The sequence below is a fragment of the Phacochoerus africanus genome, chromosome 2, assembly GCF_016906955.1.
Source record: "Phacochoerus africanus isolate WHEZ1 chromosome 2, ROS_Pafr_v1, whole genome shotgun sequence".
NCBI lineage: Eukaryota > Metazoa > Chordata > Mammalia > Artiodactyla > Suidae > Phacochoerus > Phacochoerus africanus.
This window is the reverse complement of record NC_062545.1, coordinates 25,889,364-25,910,552: the sequence shown is the minus strand read 5'-3', so window position 1 is coordinate 25,910,552 and position 21,189 is coordinate 25,889,364. Positions and strand designations below refer to the sequence as shown.

General features: G+C 39.7%; 1 protein-coding gene across 1 annotated transcript in view; it reads right to left on the bottom strand.

The window, feature by feature from the left end:
* NHSL1 (NHS like 1) overlaps positions 1–21,189 on the bottom strand; it is a 68,448-nt gene that overhangs the window by 10,177 nt on the left and 37,082 nt on the right. Inside the window, 3 exon segments of the mRNA XM_047770097.1 lie at positions 1–887; positions 8,088–8,219; positions 12,424–12,616. Of these exon segments, the coding sequence (XP_047626053.1) occupies positions 1–887; positions 8,088–8,219; positions 12,424–12,616 (1,212 nt within the window).

Genomic DNA, 21,189 nt, shown 5'->3' with positions numbered 1-21,189 from the left:
GTTCTTGCAATTATAGGCCAGGGCCTGGGACCCATTCTCCCGATTTGCTGGCGAATTTAGAGTGACTGCGGAATCACAGAGGGACAGCAGCATGGCTGCACTGCAGGAATGGGGATCTGAGGCCTGTGAAACAACGTTGGAGTGCCCCTCATTCCAGTTGCCACTGGGAGAAGGATGGCCGTCTTTATGCCTGGAGAGGAGGTGGTCTCTGGATTTGATCTTTGTGTAGGAGGAGGTGCTGCTAATCTTATGGTCCAGCTGCCCTGAGCTCTGAGCAGTGTGAATCACAATGATCTCCGAAGAGGAGGAGAGCGTGGCATTTGGGATGATGCTGGTGGAGTAGGTCGAGTGAGGAGAAACCACACACGCCGGGCTCATGACAGTTTCACCCTCAAAGTGCCTCAGTTCCTGGGACTTGGGCCTCAGTGGGGTTCCAGTCCTTGAGGGACCTCCTGAATGTCCCACGTCATCGTGTACTTGCGGGTGACCCCGCTGGTAGGGGAACGTGCTGTTGGTGTCCTCTGCCGGACCCAGGGCGCCCAGCTGTGGCTCCAGGCGCTGAAGGCTTGCCCTCACTCCCGAGCGGGGAAGACTGTGGAAACCTGTATCATTGTTGAGGCGAGAAGGGAACACGATGCCCGCAGAGTCGCTCAGCACCGACATGTTCCCAGAGGAGCCGGAGAAGTGGCTCATCTGGGCGGCAATGCCCTGCCCCTTCTGCGCCCTGATTCTTCTCATCGAAGGTGGTACGACTTTGACATCATCTGTCTGGCAGCTAGAATCCCTGGTTTCTGAGCGCTGCCCAGCAGACCTTCCGAGCGTAGAGCAGTGGTCTGGGGTGTACACTGAGTGGCCACCAACATCATCTTGGCCAGTGCCTCCCGAAGCTGGAGATAAAGCAGAAAGAGGCTTGTCACCTAAAAATACAACTCAGTATGTTAGGGTATCACCTTGATCCCTCGCCCCCTCTTATATGCAAAAGAAAAAAATTCTTTTCTATTTGGCCTAGTTTCTTTTTTCCTATAAGCACCTAAGTGAGAGTGTAAGTAATTATGGATAGCTCCTAAGATGAACTTCCTTGTTATGCATTTCACGTACTTCTCGTCATTTATACTTCAGATCCTCCTATACATTAAGTGCTACAGGTGGAATTCTCAATTATTCCTTTATTTATGTATTTATCTTTGTCTTTTGTCTTTTTAGGGCCGTACCCACAGCATATGGAGGTTCCCAGGCTAGGGGTTGAATTGGAGCTACAGCTGCCAGCCTACACCACAGCCACAGCAATGCGGGATCTAAGCCGTGTCTGCAACCTATACCACAGCTCATGGCAACACCAGATCCTTAACCCACTGAATGAGGTCAGGGATGGAATTCGCAACCTCATGGATATTAGTCCGGCTCATTACTGCTGGGCCACAATGGGAACTCCCAAGATTTACTTTTCCTACCTCCTTCTGGAAAAGATTTGAGGGTAGCCTCTCCCCTACCAGGTGACTGCACAGAACATCTGTCAGGCAGTGATTTTCTTTCCCAAAGACGGATCAAGGTAGCAGTTCAAGAGTAGGGCTACAGAGATGCCATCATGAGGGATACGGGTATAAAACAGTGTTAATTACATTAACTTTTATGTCAGAAGGAAATCCTAAGAAAAAGAAATGATATACAGGCCCATCTGTGTTTCAAACATTTCATTATCCATCTTAAGCCATAATCATCTGTCTGTTGGTGACATTCAAAATTCAATAGCAATCTGTTGTGTTCTGGTGGGGGAAAGGCAGCAGGAACGGATCCAGTGAACATTTTCTCAGATTAGGATTATTCATTTCTTGGAGCTTTGCAACCAAACAGAAAGAATAATATGCTCAAAAAAAAGAATAAGAAGAAACATGAGGCAGGGTGAACAGAGAGGGAGGGAAGTGGATGAGAAACCTCCTTAAGCATAGGAAAAGATTTTATTTGTCTTTTTTTTTTTTAGGAAAAGATTTTAAACTACCTATGAAAGAATAGAGGCTTAAAAGAAAGAAGTCAAGAACTTACCCAAAGTATATAGAGAAAAAAAACTCAACCCATGCAGAGTAATCATTGGGACAAATTAAATCTTGAAAAATAGTAGCCAAACCATAATTATTTCTATGTTGTTATCATCCAACAAGGACCCAGTGGCCTCCCTGTTCACATGAGCGAGGACACTGGTGGTGACAGGATTCTTGGGATCTCCCTCCCCACCCCCACTTACATTAGCTGTCACATGGCACCCAGCCTGGACTGGGTAGAGCAGCTCATCCAAACACCAAAGCCTACTGTGAAAACGGCAGCATGATTTTGTAGCAACGGCACAGGAGATGTTACCCCGCGAGGGAGGCTCCTCGGCACGAAGCCCTTTCCTTCACAGTGATGATGATGAATCATTTTTGTACGTGTACCTTGGGCCGAAAGGATCTATTTCTTCCTCCTCCCTCTGCTGAGTACACTTACTGCGTGCGTGCACATGCGCACACACACACACACTCACACTTGCATGGGCACAGAAAGAGGGGGAAGTGGGCAAAAGGGCAGGAACAGAAGAAGAATCCACTTTAAGGAAAGAAAAACAGAAACTGCACGTTTTGGCAGTTCAGTATTTTAGAAGGTAGGAGACTGATTTGGAGGACTTTATCAGTTTGCACCAGTTCAATTCCAAAAGTTCGAGATACCTTATACCATTCCAAGATGGATTTTGTTTGTTTCTTTTTGTTTTTTTTTTAGGGCTGCACCCATGGCATATGGAGGTTCCCAGGCTAGGGGTCGAATCAGAGCTGTAGCTGCTGGCCTACACCACAGCCACAGCAACACAGGATCCAAGCTGCCTCTGTGACCTACACCACAGTTCATGGCAACACCAGATCCTTAACCCACTGAGCAAGGCCAGGGGTCGAACCTGTGTGCTCATGGATGCTAGTCAGATTCCTTTCCACCGAGCTAAGATAAAAACTTCCCAAGATGGATTTTAATTATCTTTTGCTTTCAAAACTGTAGTAGTTTCCACATAGGGCCAGTGGTCGATCTTTAAATGTCTTTTTAAGAGCCATAAACAAAATTGTGATTCTTTCAGGTAATAATTTTGCATGTGAAACCACTCTAGGTGGGACTATAGCCATTTCTTCACCACCTCCAGCCCAATTTTTTTAATTTAAAAAATTAAAATAACAATGAATTTTAAAGATCTTTAAAAAGTATAAAAAACCCTCATATTATTTATCATAGGGACCACCAAAATTCTATTCCCAAAACAGATCCACCAATATTTTCACAATATTAAAAAGTGTGACATTATTACAGGACACACATATATGCTATCTTGATTAAATAACAAAAACAAATTACAAATATAGACCACTCACGTGCTACTAAAAATCTTGACAAAATTTACCTATTTTAAAATAATTGTATTTTTTCTTTCACTTATTATAGTAAAAGGGATGACCAATTTTTAAGTAAAAAATGATAGAACTCTACAAGTTAGTTTTAATGTAATAAAAAATGATAGAAATCTACAAGCTAGTTTTACTTAAGGTTTAGTGTATGAATTTTCAAAAAGTTTTGACAAGTCTAAAGTAATGTTCTTAGTAGAAACCAACGAAAATTATTCAGAAGAAAATTCTTTTAAAAAGAAATTTTCTGCTTGGGAATACATATTGGGATAAGTTCCAGAAGTACCCAACTATTCAAATATAATTATATACCAAGAAAATAATCCTATCCAAGAGAGGAAACCTCATAACAGGCTGTTCAAATGTGATTCTATGCATGCTTAAGATGAGAGTAAAGAAAAAATTAGAAATTTAGTCTGATTTTTTTTAAATGGAAGGCAACAAATTATATACCATAATATGCTTTAAACAGAAAAAAACACACCTTGATTTTAAAGCATTACGTATTGGCTTGTCTCTAGAGTCCACTACAGATTTTCAAGTAAAAGCTGTATAAAATTAAGCACAATTAACTCTCTAATTCTAGAAGCATCTCAGGTTGATTGTAAAAATCCAAAGCCCCAGTAACCTGGGAAGTGTTTAGTGGGCAGGTTGCATCTTTCCTAGTGAAAGTCTTTCTTTCCTTTTTTGTCTTTTTAGGGCCGCACCCACGGCATATGGAGGTTCTCAGGCTAGAGGTCCAATCGGAGCTGTAACCAACGGCCTACGCCGGGGCCACAGCAATTAGGGATCCGAGCTGCATCTGCAGCCTGCACCACAGCTCATGGCAATACAGGATCCTTAACCCACTGAGCAAGGCCAGGGATCAAACCTCATGGATACCAGTAGGGTTCATTAATCGCTGAGCCACGATGGGAACTCCAAGTCTTTTTTTTTTTTTTTTTTGCCTTTTCTAGGGCCACACTTGCAGCATATGGAGGTTCCCAGGCTAGGGGTCTAATCAGAGCTGTAGCTGCTGGCCTACACCACAGCCACAGCAACGCAGGATCCCAGCTGTGTCTGCGACCTACACCACAGCTCATGGCAATGCTAGATTCTTAACCCACTGAGCAAGGCAAGGGATTGAACCCGAAACCTCATGGTTCCTAGTCAGATTTGTTAACCACTGAACCACGACAGGAACTCCAATTTTTTTTTTTTGGTCTTTCCTAGGGCCATACCCGTGGCATATGGAGGTTCCCAGGCCAGGGGTCCAATCTCCAAGTCTTTCTTTTATAGATAATCATATCCTTAAAAAATTTAATTTGTTTGATTCAGCCATCCTTCCCTATGCTCTATATCTAAAGAACACTACTCTTTGTTTTGTTGTTTTTTTTTTGCTTTTGCCTTTTAGGGCCACATCAATGGCATATGGAAGTTCCCAGGCTAGGGGTCAAATTAGAGCTACAGCTGCCAGCCTAAACCACAGCCCATGGCAACACCAGATCCTTAACCCACTGAGTGATGCCAGGGATGGAAGCTGCATCCTCATGGATCCTAGTCAGGTTCGTTAACTGCTGAGCCACAAAGGGAACTCTCTAAAGAAGACTAATTCTTAAAGAAAATATGAAGCATCTTTTTTTTTTTTTTAATGGAAGTTCTCAGGCTAGGGGTCCAATAGGAGTTGTAGCTGTCCCATGCCATATGCCTATGCCATAGCCAGGGCAACCTCGGATCCTTAACCCACTGAGCAAGGCCAGGAATTGAACCTGCATCCTCATGGACATTACGTCAGGCTCTTAACCTGCTGAGCCACAACAGGAACTCCAAAGTGTCTATTTTTGATAATCATTTGTTAGGTAATACAAAGATTTCAAATCAGACACCTTATAAGGACAAAATATTAGGAGAAAGGGCAAGGTCAACCATTACCCAAATGAATGAATAAAGAAAAGATATGATCTAGGAGTTCCCATCGAGGCTCAGCGGTTTACAAACTCGACTAGTATCCATGAGGACACGGGTTCAATCCCTGGCTTTGCTCAGTAGGTTAAGGATCTGGCGTTGCCGTGAGCTGTCGTGTAGGTTGCAGATGTGGCTAGGATCTGAGGTTGCTGTGGCTCTGGTGTAGGTCAGCAGCTATAGTTCCGATTTGACCCCTAGCCTGGGAAACTCCATATGCCCTAGATGCAGCCCTAAAAAGACAAAAAAAAAAAAAAAAAGATATGATCCAATTTTTTGGCTGAATGTTACTGTAATCTAATGTCACTTTCCCTTAGTCTATGCACTAATCCTTCTAACTAGCCTATCTATACTAATGTAATGTTGGAATGGTCGTCTGTCCTTAAAACAAAAACAGAAACAAACAAAAAAAGCAGCTCTTAGATACAGCTGTCTCAGTTGACCTCCAGGGGTGATGCAGGTCATGTAATCAATGGTGCAATGACATCAACTTCATTAAGAAGTAAGAAATTAGCCCATAAATATCTACTAAATATCTGGCAACACTCACAACACAGATGGTGTGGGGAAAACTGTTTTCTTTCCTCCCGCGGCAGTGGTGTTGCTATGTTATAGGCAAAAGAGAAATGAACATGGGCCCCAGAGACTCAATTACTGGTTTTAAACATATTAAAATTATAGAAGATATTATTTACCTAGCTGGTCAGATTATTTCAGTAGGGTCAAAGAGGCACCTGAGTTACTGGCTCCATATTGGTTGGTTGAGTAATGAAAAAGTGATAAAAGTTCATAACTCGGAGGTTCTAGAAATCATATTATAGATAGATGGATAGATAATTCATATTGAATACTTATGTGTATATCTTTATCTAGGCTAAACTATTCTTACACTCTTTGCACAAAGCCATCCAAACCTGCCCATTTTGGTTGGGAAGCCACTTAAAATGTAGCCTACCTGGAAACATCAAGCTTGTTATCTTACAAAGAGCTATCTTTAAAGTCGCTTTTCTAGGTTAAGGCACATCTTCTGAAAGAGCAGTTAAAATAGAAATGTTATCTGAGTGCTGTAAGAAATCAGCCCATAAATATCTACTAAACATACTAGTACATGTTATTTTTTCTCAATTAGTTAGCTATCACCTAAAGAAGAGAGAGAGGGTGGGATACGGGAGACGTGGCCCACTAAAGGAAGCAGATGAGGTTATGAACAGAGGCAAACTTTATATAAATCCTGTGGATGCAAGCTTGCGTTTGTTGGTAATACACCCCGTGTTATGGGATAAGATGAGCCCTGCTGGTCCGCTGGATCACTGGAGCTTCCTAGAGCAGAGGAAAAGCATTGCTATTCTTGTCCCATTCTTGCTACAGTCTGGAAGGCAGAGGGCACATACTGTAGAACTGGATGACAGCAAGAAAGAAAATGTGCCTTCCCTCCCTAAGACACCGCATTTAGGCAAGGGTGTTAGGGAAAAAACACATAGGAATGATGACTGCAGCACCCGGAAGCTAAAATGCAACCTCAGAATGCTACAACACATCACTCTTGCCAGGATAAACTCATTTTGACTAAAAGCCCTAACAGGCAAGTTTAGAAACCATGATTTAGAGTTTCTAGAGTCGGGCCCCAAGGGTAAACACAAGTAAAAACATCTGATGAAATATTTTTAAGGAAGTAAGTCCACACATTGGCCAAAGAGAAAAAGGCAATTTTCAAGATAGGCAGTATTAAGTTCAATACAATAATTATAATATAATAGCAGCTATTGTGTTGAGAGCAGCACCAGATGGCAAGTGCTTCACCTGTTGTGTTCATGAAATCTGAAAACAACCCAACCCTATGAGGTAGGTTTGATTAACATCATTGACCCCAGTTTTTGAAAGAAAAAGTAGACTAAGAGAGGTGAAGCAACCAGCCTGAGGCTACCCAGAGAGTAAGGGGCAGAGATGGGATTCAAACCCAAGCAGCCTGGCACTGGGGTCCCTGCTCTTGACCCTGTTGCTTTGGCAGACGTTCCTGATGGCCGTGAACAAACAGGGAGAGGACATGAATCGAGGAAGAAAGGAGAGGATTATCCAAAGCATACATAAAGGTAAGCAAAACAAAAGGGATGAGTGAGTAAGGAAGTAAACCACCTGCTCCACCAGCCAAGAGATTTGTGTTGCTGTTTTCTGTTTTGAATCACAGGTTGAAAAGTACTGATTCAAAAAGCTAAGAAACTGTTTCACCGGAAGTACCAGTAAGGCACGATCCAACCTAAACGACCATCTTTTATTGTACTGGTAATTACTAATTATGCTACACTGCTGTCTCTCTGATGACAAAAATGCCACTGATATTGTCAGTATAACTACTGAAGTCCACGCTCATAATGTGAAGTTCTGGGATGAGTTTTTGGTTTTATGAAACCTTAAGCTCTAAATTAAAAGTAAACTGACTTGCGGAAATGCCCACTGTTCAAGGGACACAGAGATGATGTAAACATATATTTCTATCATCCCGGTTCATTGTTTTCATATATGCTCTTCCTCTTACCTGCTCAGCAAAATTCAATAAACCATCTGCATGGGATATTCAGATTTGTACCCAATGCCTTGTTCAGGAAAGAAGCTGGCTCTTGGTGGCACCAAAAGGCTATCAGAATGTATCGGTTTCCTAAGCACCACCCACGAGGTTAGCCAAGTCATGGTGAGCAGCAAGGAGGGGCAACAGAATACAGTTCTGATGAGCCATACCTAGCTCCTTCTGTATGCTGTCAGGGACGCCTGTAATAGTCTTTCTCCTTTTGACTTTCTTCGGTCGTCTTACCAGAGTGTCTGTGTAAATTAGAGACCGCCGGAGGCTGGCCTGGCGATCGAAATTCTCCCCTAATGGAGAGTAGCAGAACAAGCAAAGCAATGTTATTTCAAGCAAGCCGACACCATGCACTTTCTTCCAGAAGCTTGTTGTAAAATGATAAGGAGGTATTAATAATGATGTTAGCCAGTCATACGATGATGAATGGATGCTGAAGGGCAAAAAAGGAAGGAGAGCACATTATCATCATAAGGCTGTTTTCCATTTTTTTAATGTGTGGGTCCTTTTGAAGGAAGCACCTTGGGCTCCTTCTCAAATGAGCTGGCAAATGCAAACCGGTGAATAACACACCGGAAGAGTGATTTTGTATTATTTTAAAAATGGAGCATTTTGGAAGTGTTTCACAGAAGTTCTCTGGTCGCCAAAATCATGCTCCATGTCAGTGTGTATGCGGGGCCAATGATGAATAGATTTGACTCACCTGGTCCCCTCCAGAGACCAAGGTCCTGTCCTATGTGATGAAACAAATAATTTAATCAGGAATTCTTGGATGGAGACTTTTTTCTTCAATCAAGGAGGCCAATAACTTGGACAGACTACAGTCATTGCTGTGGTGTGAGATACAATGAATATGAAAAAGAAAAGGCCTTATAATGATAAAGTACTTCTATCACAATGAGACCCAGTAGCACCGCTGTTGTTAAAGCTGAACTACTTCTGTTTCTTAGTCCCTTTTTAAAGTTGATCTGAATTCAGACATTTCAGGTATGTCACAATCAAACCCAGAATGCCACATCCACAGGACATTTTTTTCTTTCTCGCGTGTAAGCTGTGTGATGAACACACTGTGGAAAACCATAAAATTGCTAACATATCAGTTGATTGGGCTGCTTTAAAATATTGGTAGTTTAACTGAAGTTTTAAAGGATTAACCTTGTTAAATGGTTCTCTTGAAAGAGAGACTTAAAAAGCATTTCTCTACACACAAAATATATACGTTCATGTTGTAAAAAGAAGTATAAAAATTATTCACTCTTTTTAGCAATGTTGATGCACCTTCAAAGTGGGTATGTTGTGAATAATTTATATTCTATTTTAATAGAAATAAATTGTGAATGGAACCAATAAGGTGCTATTTCTATTTTAATAGAAATAAATTGCGAATGGAACTGATAAGGTGCACAGAGGATAAAAGATTTGAATGATCAAACCACATTTCATCTACAAAGCAACAAAATAGATAAATGTTCACTAACTTGAAAATGCTTGTACTTTGTTCCTAATGGAGAAAAACAGAAATGATTTAGAGAAGATCCTGAAACACCAGAAAGTACCATCACTCTGATAAACGGGTCTCTATATAAAATGGCACACATGGCGCTTGTAAGGGGCAGGCCAGGACTTCACTGGTCCATTAGCTCCCTGCAGCAGAGGAAAAATATTTTCTTACAGCAAAAGCCATTAAGAGTGGACAAAATATTAATAGATAGTTGCATGTAGTTGCCAGTTTTGCTGCCTAAACCTAAAGATAAACCACCCAAGTTCCGAGGAAATTAAGAAACAAACCATGAGGATGAATGTTTAAGACAGACACCATTGATGGTGCCAAACACTGTCTCTCGCATCGTGACCTCAAAGGACTGTCTCCCCTGCTGGAATATACATTTTTGGAGGCTAGGCTCCTGATCATGTGCCTTAGCATTGCCTGTGGCATTCTGCTAATGCCTGACAGAAAGTAGTTGTTCGGTAAATATCTACTGAATTGAGAGGAACTGAATTGTTCCCTTCATTGAAAAGTGTCGTTAGTCAGTCATGATTACGACTTAGAAATCAATTTAGCTAGCTCAAACATCGGTACAAAGGCAGCTTGTAAAAAGGGTAAAAGTATGTTTACCCACTCTATTTATCTTCCGAGTGGAAGAGCTGTTATCCCACACAGCAGATTATGGAACATATTCATGTGCACATTTCATTTTAAATATTTTTCCCCCTTAACTTTTAGAACATGATGGAGTCCCCAGAGAACTATGGCTAAAGGGATTAAATCGATTTTCAAGCCAGCAGCTCATTGTGCTAATGTGCTACCTCTTTGCCTGGCGAGCATCTCTCTGGATTGGAAATAATATATTTACCGGCATTCTTCCCCCTGCTGAACTATACTGAAAATCAAATGGAAGGTCAATGTTCACCCAAATAAACGAGCACATGACAATTCCCTACAGGAAACTACATTTTCATCTCAAAAATCCTCTATGGCTTTAGAAATATATCATTTAAAGAGAAGGAAGCTGTATAACCTATGCCAATTCAACCCCTAAAAGTAAACATTTTAAACTAATGCTTCTTTATACCAGAATATTAGAAAAACTATTTCTTTATGAAATATATGTGTGTATATGATCCAGAAAATGGATCAATATGTAATTAGGTATATTTGCTTTCTACATTTTTGAAAATGTTAATCACTCAATTAAAAGTATACTTCATTTTGTCCTAACTCATATTGCTCATTTCTTTCTTGTCATTCACCTTTCCTGTGTGGCATTTTCAAGCCCTCTTGTTAAAGTATATGTAATTCATATCTACTTAGTCATCAAACAGGAGAGAATTAAGCTCAAGGAGATCGATAACTGTCTGCTGTTGTGACACTGTATTTCATCACAAATTATTTTTTATTCCCCAAACTCTAGTTACTCTGTTTTAAATTTCCTAATCTCGCAATAATGTACTTTACCCTAATTCCATTAAGCATTGTCACATTTCATAGCAGCATCTTATAACATTATTTCTGAGGCATTTTATCATGTATAATGGAATTATGTTTCTGCTGCATTTAATCAATCAAATAGTGCAATGCATTTTCTTGTAAAAAATAGGCATCCATGTATTTCACTGAGCAATGAACACTATACTTTGTTCTGAAACACAGCTACTAATGAAAGTAATCTTGAAAAAATATGATCTAGGTGAATAAGAATCACACTCACAAAAATCAGCAATGTTATTTGCAAAAAAAAGGAATAAAATGCCATGTTATTCCTTTAAGGTTTAAGTATAGTAAATGTGGAAAAATGCAGATGGAATTTAAAATAAATTATGTACTTATTTATTCAATTTCTCTGGAGTTCAAAATAGAGTTTTAAATGTAATCTCAAAACATCCTGTAAGATTTTAAACAATTCTCCAATAACTATCAAAATGTTTTTAGTTCCTTACAAGTTCACCAATGCCATGGCAAAAGCTTCCTAACAGTAATCAAGAGTAGTAGCCTCAGAAACACAGCAAGAGTGTTATGTATTTTCATTCTGATTTTTAATGAAAACTTATCTTTATTGGTCACTGATTTTTTTTTTAGGTTCTGACCCTATAGGCCAGGCACTGTATAGACTAATTGATTATATGACTATCAGTAATCTATTTCTCTTGAACACATAGTCTAATGGCTGAAGCTATTAACTATTCTGCATTTGGTATACTCCCGACTGACCTATCTTCTCTTCAGGCTATGAAGCAGAAAAATTCTGCTATCTTTTAATTGTTCTTCTAAGTTTGTAAAATAGCAGCTTTGAGTTTTATGTACCTTGTGGTCACCTTAATAATCAATGATGAGAATCTCATGTTTGGCAATTAATATTCATACTTCAGCTTAATGTAACATGTTCTAAAAATTTTATACTCAGAAGGAATGGCTTTTTATTGATGATTGTAGACTTCAAATTATGGAGCTCGAGATACAATTTTACCAACCTATTAAGTTTTTTAAAATATATTCAGTTATTCATTTACTTGATATTTTTATTTCAAGTAGTTTTCCCCTTTTTTCTATTTGAGGGAGCAAGAAGGTAAAATCTATCATTCAGAAATACCATAAAACTCTTATTTCTTCACTTTTATCAATTTGAATTAAAATAGCCCTTTAGAAGGGAAACCTCATTTTTTCCTACCCGAGATCACATTGAGGAGATATTCCTATAGAGCCAAAATAGTTTTAAAAGGCAATTCAATTAAAAGACATACTTGAGATGAATGGCTAGACCGCTAAGTTCTTTGACATCAACCTTTGGTGACAGAGTCTTCTAATCTAAAAGCAATAGATATTTGACAGGCACACACATATATATTTTGGTATTGCCTTCATTAAACAAAGAGCAGGAAGTCAGACCACAGCCATTTACCTCTGATGTATAAATGACATGCCAAGAGCATATAACAAACAAAATGCAACAGCCATTCTTTCTCCCGGAACACTGGGAACCTGTGCAGAGCAAAGCATACCAGTTATGTTAATAGGAACCACATCAGCCTGGACGGTTTGGGCCTGCTGTCGCATCTTCTCTTCCGGTGTTGGCAAGGGAAGTGACTTGGTCCAGTTGGTTTGAGTGTTAAAGTCAGAGAAGTCACTTGAGGTTGGCGTTTTAGGTCTCCTGGTGGATATAAGTCTTTCCTCTTCCAACGAAGAGATAGAACACTGCAGGGGAAAAAGGTGAGAGGAAGCTATAGTGTGTAAATGTTGGCAGACGCATTTAAAAATACATTTTAAAAAAATTGATCCCATTTAGGAACAGAAGCAATGGTTTGCCAGAGAACTGCTCACCATCCTGAAATGACCCATGATATATATGATTCACAGAGGCCTTCGCCTCTAAGTCCTGAGGCCTGCAAATGGTTTTGCTGATCCACAAAATCTTTTAAGTTTTTCCTGTTTTTCTTCTCTATTTACTGTGATCAGAAAGCTTATGGGAGTTCCCGTCGTGGCGCAGTGGTTAACGAATCTGACTAGGAACCATGAGGTTGCAGGTTCGATCCCTGGCCTTGCCCAGTGGGTTAAGGATCCGGCGTTGCCGTGAGCTGTGGTGTAGGTTGCAGACGCGGCTCGGATCCCGCATTGCTGTGGCTCTGGCGTAGGCCGGTGGCTACGGCTCTGATTCAACCCCTAGCCTGGGAACCTCCATATGCCGCGGGAGCGGCCCAAGAAATAGCAGCAACAACAACAACAAAAAAAAGACAAAAGACAAAAAAAAGAAAAAGAAAGCTTATGGATTTTGTTTAACAGTAGAAGCCCAGAGAAATATCATGAGTGTAGCCATCAGTTTCTGTTTTTATTAAAATTTGGTTTTGCTGAAAGGAATTTCTAGCCTCAATCTCGTTTCCCTTAGGCTCTGACCCCAAGGAACATTTTGAAAATGACAGAGCTGTTGTTATTCGACTATCTGTGCTCTTTGGAAATCATTTATATGGGAAAAAAATCAGTGTGAAATTGCTAAATTATAAGAAGCTGACTGAAGCTCTGCTCCGAGCCTTATCAGAATCCCATGAAAACATTTCTAGCAGTGCCTGTTTTGATACAGATTAACATCCTAACTGGGAAACCCTCCTTAATGCCTTTCTCTAAAAAGTGTAAGCAAGAAAGTTGTTTTGGCAAGCATTTTATGATGCACTTCACCTTGGCTCCAGCAGCTGGTTCTATGACACGGAATTGCCAAGAACTCAAAAGAAATGTGATAGGCTCAGGAAATAACAACAACAGCAAAAGAATAATTGAATTTTGTTGGGAAATGGCAGTTTATAAACATAATAGACACATAAGAACTGTTCTTCAAGTTGAAAGCATTTCAACTAGCTACCACCTAAGGCACTTAAGACAAATCTTACTTAAGAATGAAAAATCAACAAACATTCTCAAGGAAATAATATGATTAGCACCTAGGTCAATTCAATAACCCCCAACCACACAGCCCCCCAAAAGGTAATTGCTATCTTGACTCCTAACACCCAAGCTTCATTTGCCTGTATTTGAATTTTCTCTAAGGGGAATCATATTACATTTTCTCTTTTGTTACTTACTTCTTTCATTTAACATTGTTAAGATTTATCTGTCTTATTTCTCCAAAGAAGATATACAGATGGCCAACAAGCACATGAAAAAAATGCTCAACATCACTGATTATTAGAGAAATTCAAATCAAAACTACTATGGGGTAACACCTCACACCTGTCAGAATGGCCATCATTAATAAGACCACAAATAACAAATGCTGGAGAGGGTGTGGAGAAAAGGGAACCCTTCTGCACTGTTAGTGGGAATGTAAATTGGTGCAACCACTATGGAAAATCAGTATGAAGATACCTTAGAAAACTATACATAGAACTACCCTATGACCCAGCAATCCCACTCTTGGGCATATATTCGGACAAAACTTCCCTTGAAAAAGACACATGCACCCAAATGTTCATTGCAGCACTATTCACAACAGCCCAGACATGGAAACAACCTAATGTTCATCAACAGATGAATGGATTAAGAAGATGTGGTATATATACATAGGAATGGAATACTACTCAGCCATAAAAAAGAACAAAATAATGCCATTTTCAGCAACATGGATGGAACTAGAGACTCTCATACTAAGTGAAGTAAGTCAGAAAGAGAAAGACAAATACCATATGATTTCACTTATATCTGGAATTTAATATATGGCACAAATGAACCTTTCCACAGAAAAGAAAATCATGGACATGGAGAACAGACTTGTGGTTGCCAAGGAGGAGTGGGAGGGAGTGGGATGGATTGGGAATTTGGGGTTAATAGATGCAAACTATTGCCTTTGGAATGGAGAAGCAATGAGATCCTGCTGTGTAGCACTGGGAACTATGTCTAGTCACTTATGATGGAGCATGATAATGTGAGAAGAAAGAATGTATATATGCATGTGTAACTGGGTCACCTTGCTGTATAGTGGAAAATTGACAGAACACTGTAAACCAGCTATAATGGAAAAAATAAAAATCATTACATATGAAAAAAAAAGACTTCTCATAAAAAAAAAATTTATCTGCCTTTAAAAAGCATGTGTTGGAGTTCCCATCATGGCTCAGAGGTAACAAACCCGACAAGTACCCATGAGAATTCAGGTTTGATTCCCTGGCCTTGCTCAGGGGGTTAAGGATCTGGCCGTGAGCTGTGGTGTAGGTCACAGATCCTGCACTGTTGTGGTGTAGGCCAGCAGCTTCAGCTCTGATTTGACGCTTAGCCTAGGAATTTCTATATGCTGTGGGTTTGGCCCTAAAAAGACAAAATAAAACAAAATGAAATAAAATTTTAAAAAAGCATGTGTTGACATCCTTCTGGATTTAATTCAAATTTCTGAGAGGACATCAGCAGGACATCTATAGATATGTATCAATTAGATATCTCAAACAGAAGAATACTGCCATCTCTGTTCACTGCTATTGAATCAAACTTCCCACAAAATATCTGCATTTACTGTAGAACTACCAGCACTCCACGAATCTCCACAAGAGCTAACAAAAATGGCGTGGTATGGGTATAGGGTCCTAGGCTAAGAATCCAAAGACTTGAGTCTATCCACTTTATAATTTACAGTCAAATGATCTTAAAGCTGTTCCTAAATGTCGAAGTTTCTTTCTTTTGCTATAAAATAGGGCTATACTCCCTACTTTCCACATCCCACTGGGAGGTCCTCTCATTTCTCTAAAGAAATGAGAGCTATGGAAAAGGTATTGTGGAAATAGAAATATAAATTATAGGAATAGACATCTCAATATCTGAGATTTTATGTTATCAGCACATAAAACATATAAAATGATCATCTAATTCCTTTGCCACCTAAGGAAAATGTGAAATGTTTGTAATTAAACTGACAAATAAATGTACTCAATTTATAATGAGCATATGTTACTGACATCTTATTATGGTACTTAATTGCACTGTATCTTTTCATGTTTGATCTGATACCAATTAAAATGGTCACAACTCCTACAGATCTTTGAAAGACTCTCAAAGGAATTTTTTTTTTAATTTTTTTGATCTTTTTGTCTTTTTAGGGCTGCCTCCGTGGCATATGGAGGTGCAAGCTAGGGGTCCAATAGGAGCTGTAGCTGCTGGCCTGCACCACAGTCACAGCAACATAGGATCTGAGCCGTGTCTTCAACCTACACCACAGCTCACAGCAATGCTGGATCCTTAACCCACTGAGCAAAACCAGGGATCAAACCCACGTCCTCATGGATGTTAGTCGGCCACGACAGGGAACTCCAAAGGAATTTTTGACTCAGCATCAGCAACAGGAGCAGCTATATTATACTAATGTAAATCAATCATTTTTACCAGTTTTTGCAGCTGTGACACTCCATTGTTTGACTGAAAATACATAGTATCTACCCTTACATTGCAGATACACACACACATAAATTAGAATTAATTTTATTTGAGAATTGCATGATAGTTTGTGTAAAGGTCACATGCCTGAAGTTGAATCTCAATTTAGTAAATTAGAAGGTTACTCCAATTTTCTAACAACCTTGAAATAGAGCACAAATTTCAAAGGCAATAAGAAGCAAATCATAATCAAAAGGCTTAAAAGGAAGGAAAGTAAAGCTTCAGCTTGATGGAGAATAAACAGCACAGCGACACCCCACAGAGAGGGTTCCCTTTTCTGAGTGACGTCTGCCAGGGAAATGGAGAAGCACTGCTCTGTGGTCTGCATTCATCTCAAAGGGACGTATCAGCCCTTGTAACCTGCTTTTCTTTTAGTTGCCTGAGAGGGTCAGAATTGATAACTATCACAATGAGACAGTACTTCGATTTAGCCTCATTGCCATGGGATGATCACCAGGGACCACTCCAGTTTGCCTATTTTACAAAGTGCTCCCTTCATTCGCAAGAAAACTTCCCAGCCAAGCAGGGCACAGATAAAGTTATATGCAAATGTGACTGTCATATATTGCCACAATCTACTAAAGAAAAATAAAAAAATTGTGATAGTACCATTTCCAGAATGATCTGACTCCCATGCCTCTCAGTATTTATAAATACAGCAGGGGGGAGTTCCCGTCGTGGCTCAGTGGTTAACGAATCCAACTAGGAACCATGAGGTTGTGGGTTTGATCCCTGGCTCAGTGGGTTAAGGATCGGGCGTTGTGAGCTGTGGTATAGGTCGCAGATGCGGCTTGGATCTGGCGTTGCTGGGGCTGTGGTGTAGGCCGGCAGCTATAGCTCCAATTAGACCCCTAGCCTGGGAACCTCCATATGCCATGGGTACGGCCCTAGAAAAGACAAAAAGACAAAAAGACAAAAAAAAAAAAAAAAACCAGCAGAGGCACAGGAACCCCTGTACATTGCAGTGGCAGAAGCCATCCTAGTTACTCCATTGAGATGGATAGTATAATATTCTGGATTATTATTCCATCCTCTTAACTGGTCTCCATGCTTCTGACCTTGTTGTCTACCCTCCCCTTCTCCCTCCCTGACTTAATAGTCTATTTCTCAACACAGATGCCAGAGGGACACTTTTAAAATATGTCAGTTTTGCTCCTCAGCATCCTTACTATGATCTGCAAGACCCTACCTGATATGGGAACTAGTTCACTGCTACCTCTGACCTCATCTCCTAATATTTGATCCCTTATTTATTTTACTCCCACTCCACCATCTAGTTCCTTATAAAAACCAAGCACACTCATGCCTCAGGGCCTTTGCACTTTCTGTTTCCACCACCTGCAATGCTCTTTTCTTAAATAGCCTCACAGATAGCAACTTCTTATTCTTCAGGCCTTTATTCCAGAGTCCCGTCTTTGTTGAGGTCTTATCTGTTCACTCTACTTAAAATTTCAACTCCTCCCCAATATTTTATATCCCCCCTCTCTGCTTTCTTTTTTCTCTTCAGTATGTGTCACCAGTGTGTGTGTGTTTATGTGTATACACATATACACTTTAGTGTGTGTATATATATATATACACATACACTAGTAATATATGTATATACATATATGTACCACTAGTATGTATCACTAGTGTGTGTATAGACACACACACATATATACTTTAGTTATTTATCTTGTTCGTCTCTCCCACAAGAATGTAAGTTTCAGGAGGCTTTATATCAGAATTGCATAGAGAGCTATCTCGCAATTTTAGCTAAAAAGGGCTTACCATTTAATAACTAACTACTCAATGTCTTGCTCTGGGTTACAGGCTTTCTAAGAATTGTCTCCTCTTTTAATCTTCACAGCATTAGTCTCATTTTATAAGCAAGGAAATGGAGTAAAGGTAACTTCTCTTTTGGAAAGTTCACAAGTGGGCAACTGAGATTAGAACCCACACCTGCCCCCAAAGCCTTGGCCTGTTAAACAGTGTAAAATAACAACTTGGTGATATTTGCAATAAATTACTAGGTTTTCTAATCTAAGAATGAAATCTTCATTTATATCTCTGAGTAAGAACAAAAACTTTAAAAAATAATAAAGCCAGCAGTGTGGTGTAGTGGATGGAACACTATATCCTGGAGTGAAAAAAACGTATCATTTTAGTGGCTTTGGAATTTCCTAGTTGTGGGTTTTGAGCAACTCAAGCTCTCTGCGTTGAGCACAGAATAACTTTGTTGCTGTGCTTCATGTTAAGGGATTCCTTAGTACATGGTGAATTTTTTTTTTTAATATTGAGTTTAATGTTCGCTAACACCCCATACTCTTGTCCTAAATAGACAGTCAAATGAAATTTAAGAAAGCACATTTCCTTGTGTCAAATTGCTTCATTTAGAAAGGGAGATCACCTGCCATCGCAGCAGTTGTTTGGAGGATTCTGGATGCTGTAAGACCTACATTTCAGACACCACTAGGTCCTGTCTGGAAATCAGACAAGCTCCCACCAGATGGATGGTGGGGTCTGAAACATGGTATCTTTGGCAGACGGCCAAGTACCAAAAAGTGGGCTTAACTGTGAAACACATTTGCCCAGACTTTTTTTCTTTAATCTGCTATGCTTTTAAAAATTAGAAAATCTAATTATAGCCAAAGCTATACTTAGCATTCATTTAGCAATTATTACATAAAAATAGACAGAGAACAGATGAAACTATATAGAATGCCTTTTAAGAGGAAACCCACATACGTTCCAGTCCTTTTTAAAGGACACTTGGTCTATGGTATTTTTCTCTCCAGAATTAAATCTTTCTTGGGTTGACTTGTTCATTTTTTTTTTTTTTAAAGATACTAGATAGTTTTATAAGGTGCTTAAATTTTTGCCGTAATTTTTGGCTATAAGCATCTTCTACCTTCAATATCCTTAGACACAAGAAATCCTGACTTAAATCTCTACTCATTCCTCCCCCTACCCCATAACCAACAACAAAAACTACGGCTAATGGCGTTTTGGGGTCATTCACAGTGAAGCACAGTTCATGGCCCATCCAGGAAGTGGTTTCCACATCCACATCACTAAATAATTTCAATTGTTCCTTCTCCCCTATTCAGCATATTACCACAAACCTAGCCTCTTCATCAAGGGCTCTCAACTTTCATTAAAATATTTTGGGTTTAAACTATCCTATATTATGTGAACATAAATGTTCAAAGTGATAATGTAATTTCTTGCTTTTAATGACTTTTTATTATAATAAGTCATACCTACAAAGTATGTAACATAATAAATATTTAAGAACCAATAAGTGCTGGAGAGGGTGGGGAGAAAAAGGAACCCTAGTACACTGTTGGTGGGAATGTAAATTGGTACAACCACTGTGGAAAACAGTATGGAGATTCCTCAGAAAATTAAATATAGAATTACCATTTGATCCAGCAATCCCACTCCTGGGCGCCTATCCAGAGAAAACCATGACTCTCAAGGACACATGTACTCCGATGTTCATTGCAGCACTCTTTTCAATAGCTAAGACATGGAAACAACCTAAATGTCCATCGACAGAGAAGTGGATAAGAAGAGGTGGTTCATATACACAATGGAATATTACTCAGCCATTAAAAGGAACGAAATACCAGCATTTTTAGCAACATGGATGGACCTCGAAATTATCATGCTAAGTAAAGTCAGTCATACAATGAGATACCAACATCAAATGCTTTCACTGACATGTGGAATCTGAAAAAAGGACAGACGGAACTTCTTTGCAGAACAGATACTGACTCACAGACTTTGAAAAACTTATGGTCTCTGAAGGAGACAGTTCGGGGGGTGGGCGGATGCGCTGGGGTTGTGGGATGGAAATCCTATAAAATTGGATTGTGATGATTATTCTACAACTATAAATGTAATAAATTCATTGAGCGATAAAGATTAAAAAAAAAAAAACCATTACCCAACTCATGACTTAAAAATATTACCAATAACTGCACCTACCCCCATACTCTTCCGTGCTCCCCTTAAGGTAACCACTCTCCTAAATTCTGTGTTAAAATCATTCCCTTACGTTTTGTAATATGTGTGTATAAACAGGTATAAATTACATATTTAGACTTGCTGTGACTTTATAAAAATGGTACCACTCTCTTTGTAATGCTACTTACTTACCATTATGTTTCTAAGACATATCTATGTTGTTGTGTGACCTAGAGTTAATCCATTTTATTGACGTATACATCCCATTCCAATAGCATTTATTTATCCATTCTTTAATTGATGGATGATGGGATGTAAAGGGTGTTCTTTCCATTATCTCAACAATTCAAAACTCCCTTAGGCGAGGCAGTTAGAAAGAAAGAGCTATGGCGAAAGCTTAATTCCCCACACAGTAGCTGTCTGTGGGAAAACAGAGGTTCCAGAGACGTAGATCTGGATTTAAACAGAAGTTCACTTTTGCGGATGAAGGATGTGTTCACTATTTTGATTGTGGTGATGGTCCCAGGTATGTATATGTATGTCAAAACTTATTAAATTTTACAATTTTTTTTGGCCACACCCATAGCATATGGAAGTTCCCAGGCCACGGATCAAATCCAAACCGCAACCGTAACCTGCACCACGGCTGCAGCGACACTGAATTCCAAAGCCACTGTTCCAGGCCAGCGATCAAACCCCCACCTGCTTAGCAACCCGAACTGCCGCAGTGGGACCTTTAACCTGCTGTGTCACAGAGGGAACTCCAAAGTACACTGTATTTTTTTAACCTTATTTTTTGGTCTTTTTAGGGTCATACCCGTGGCACATGGAAGTTCTGAGCTAGAGGTCGAATTGTAGCTGTAGCTGCCTCCTATGCCACAGCCATGCAGGATCCAAGCCACATCTGC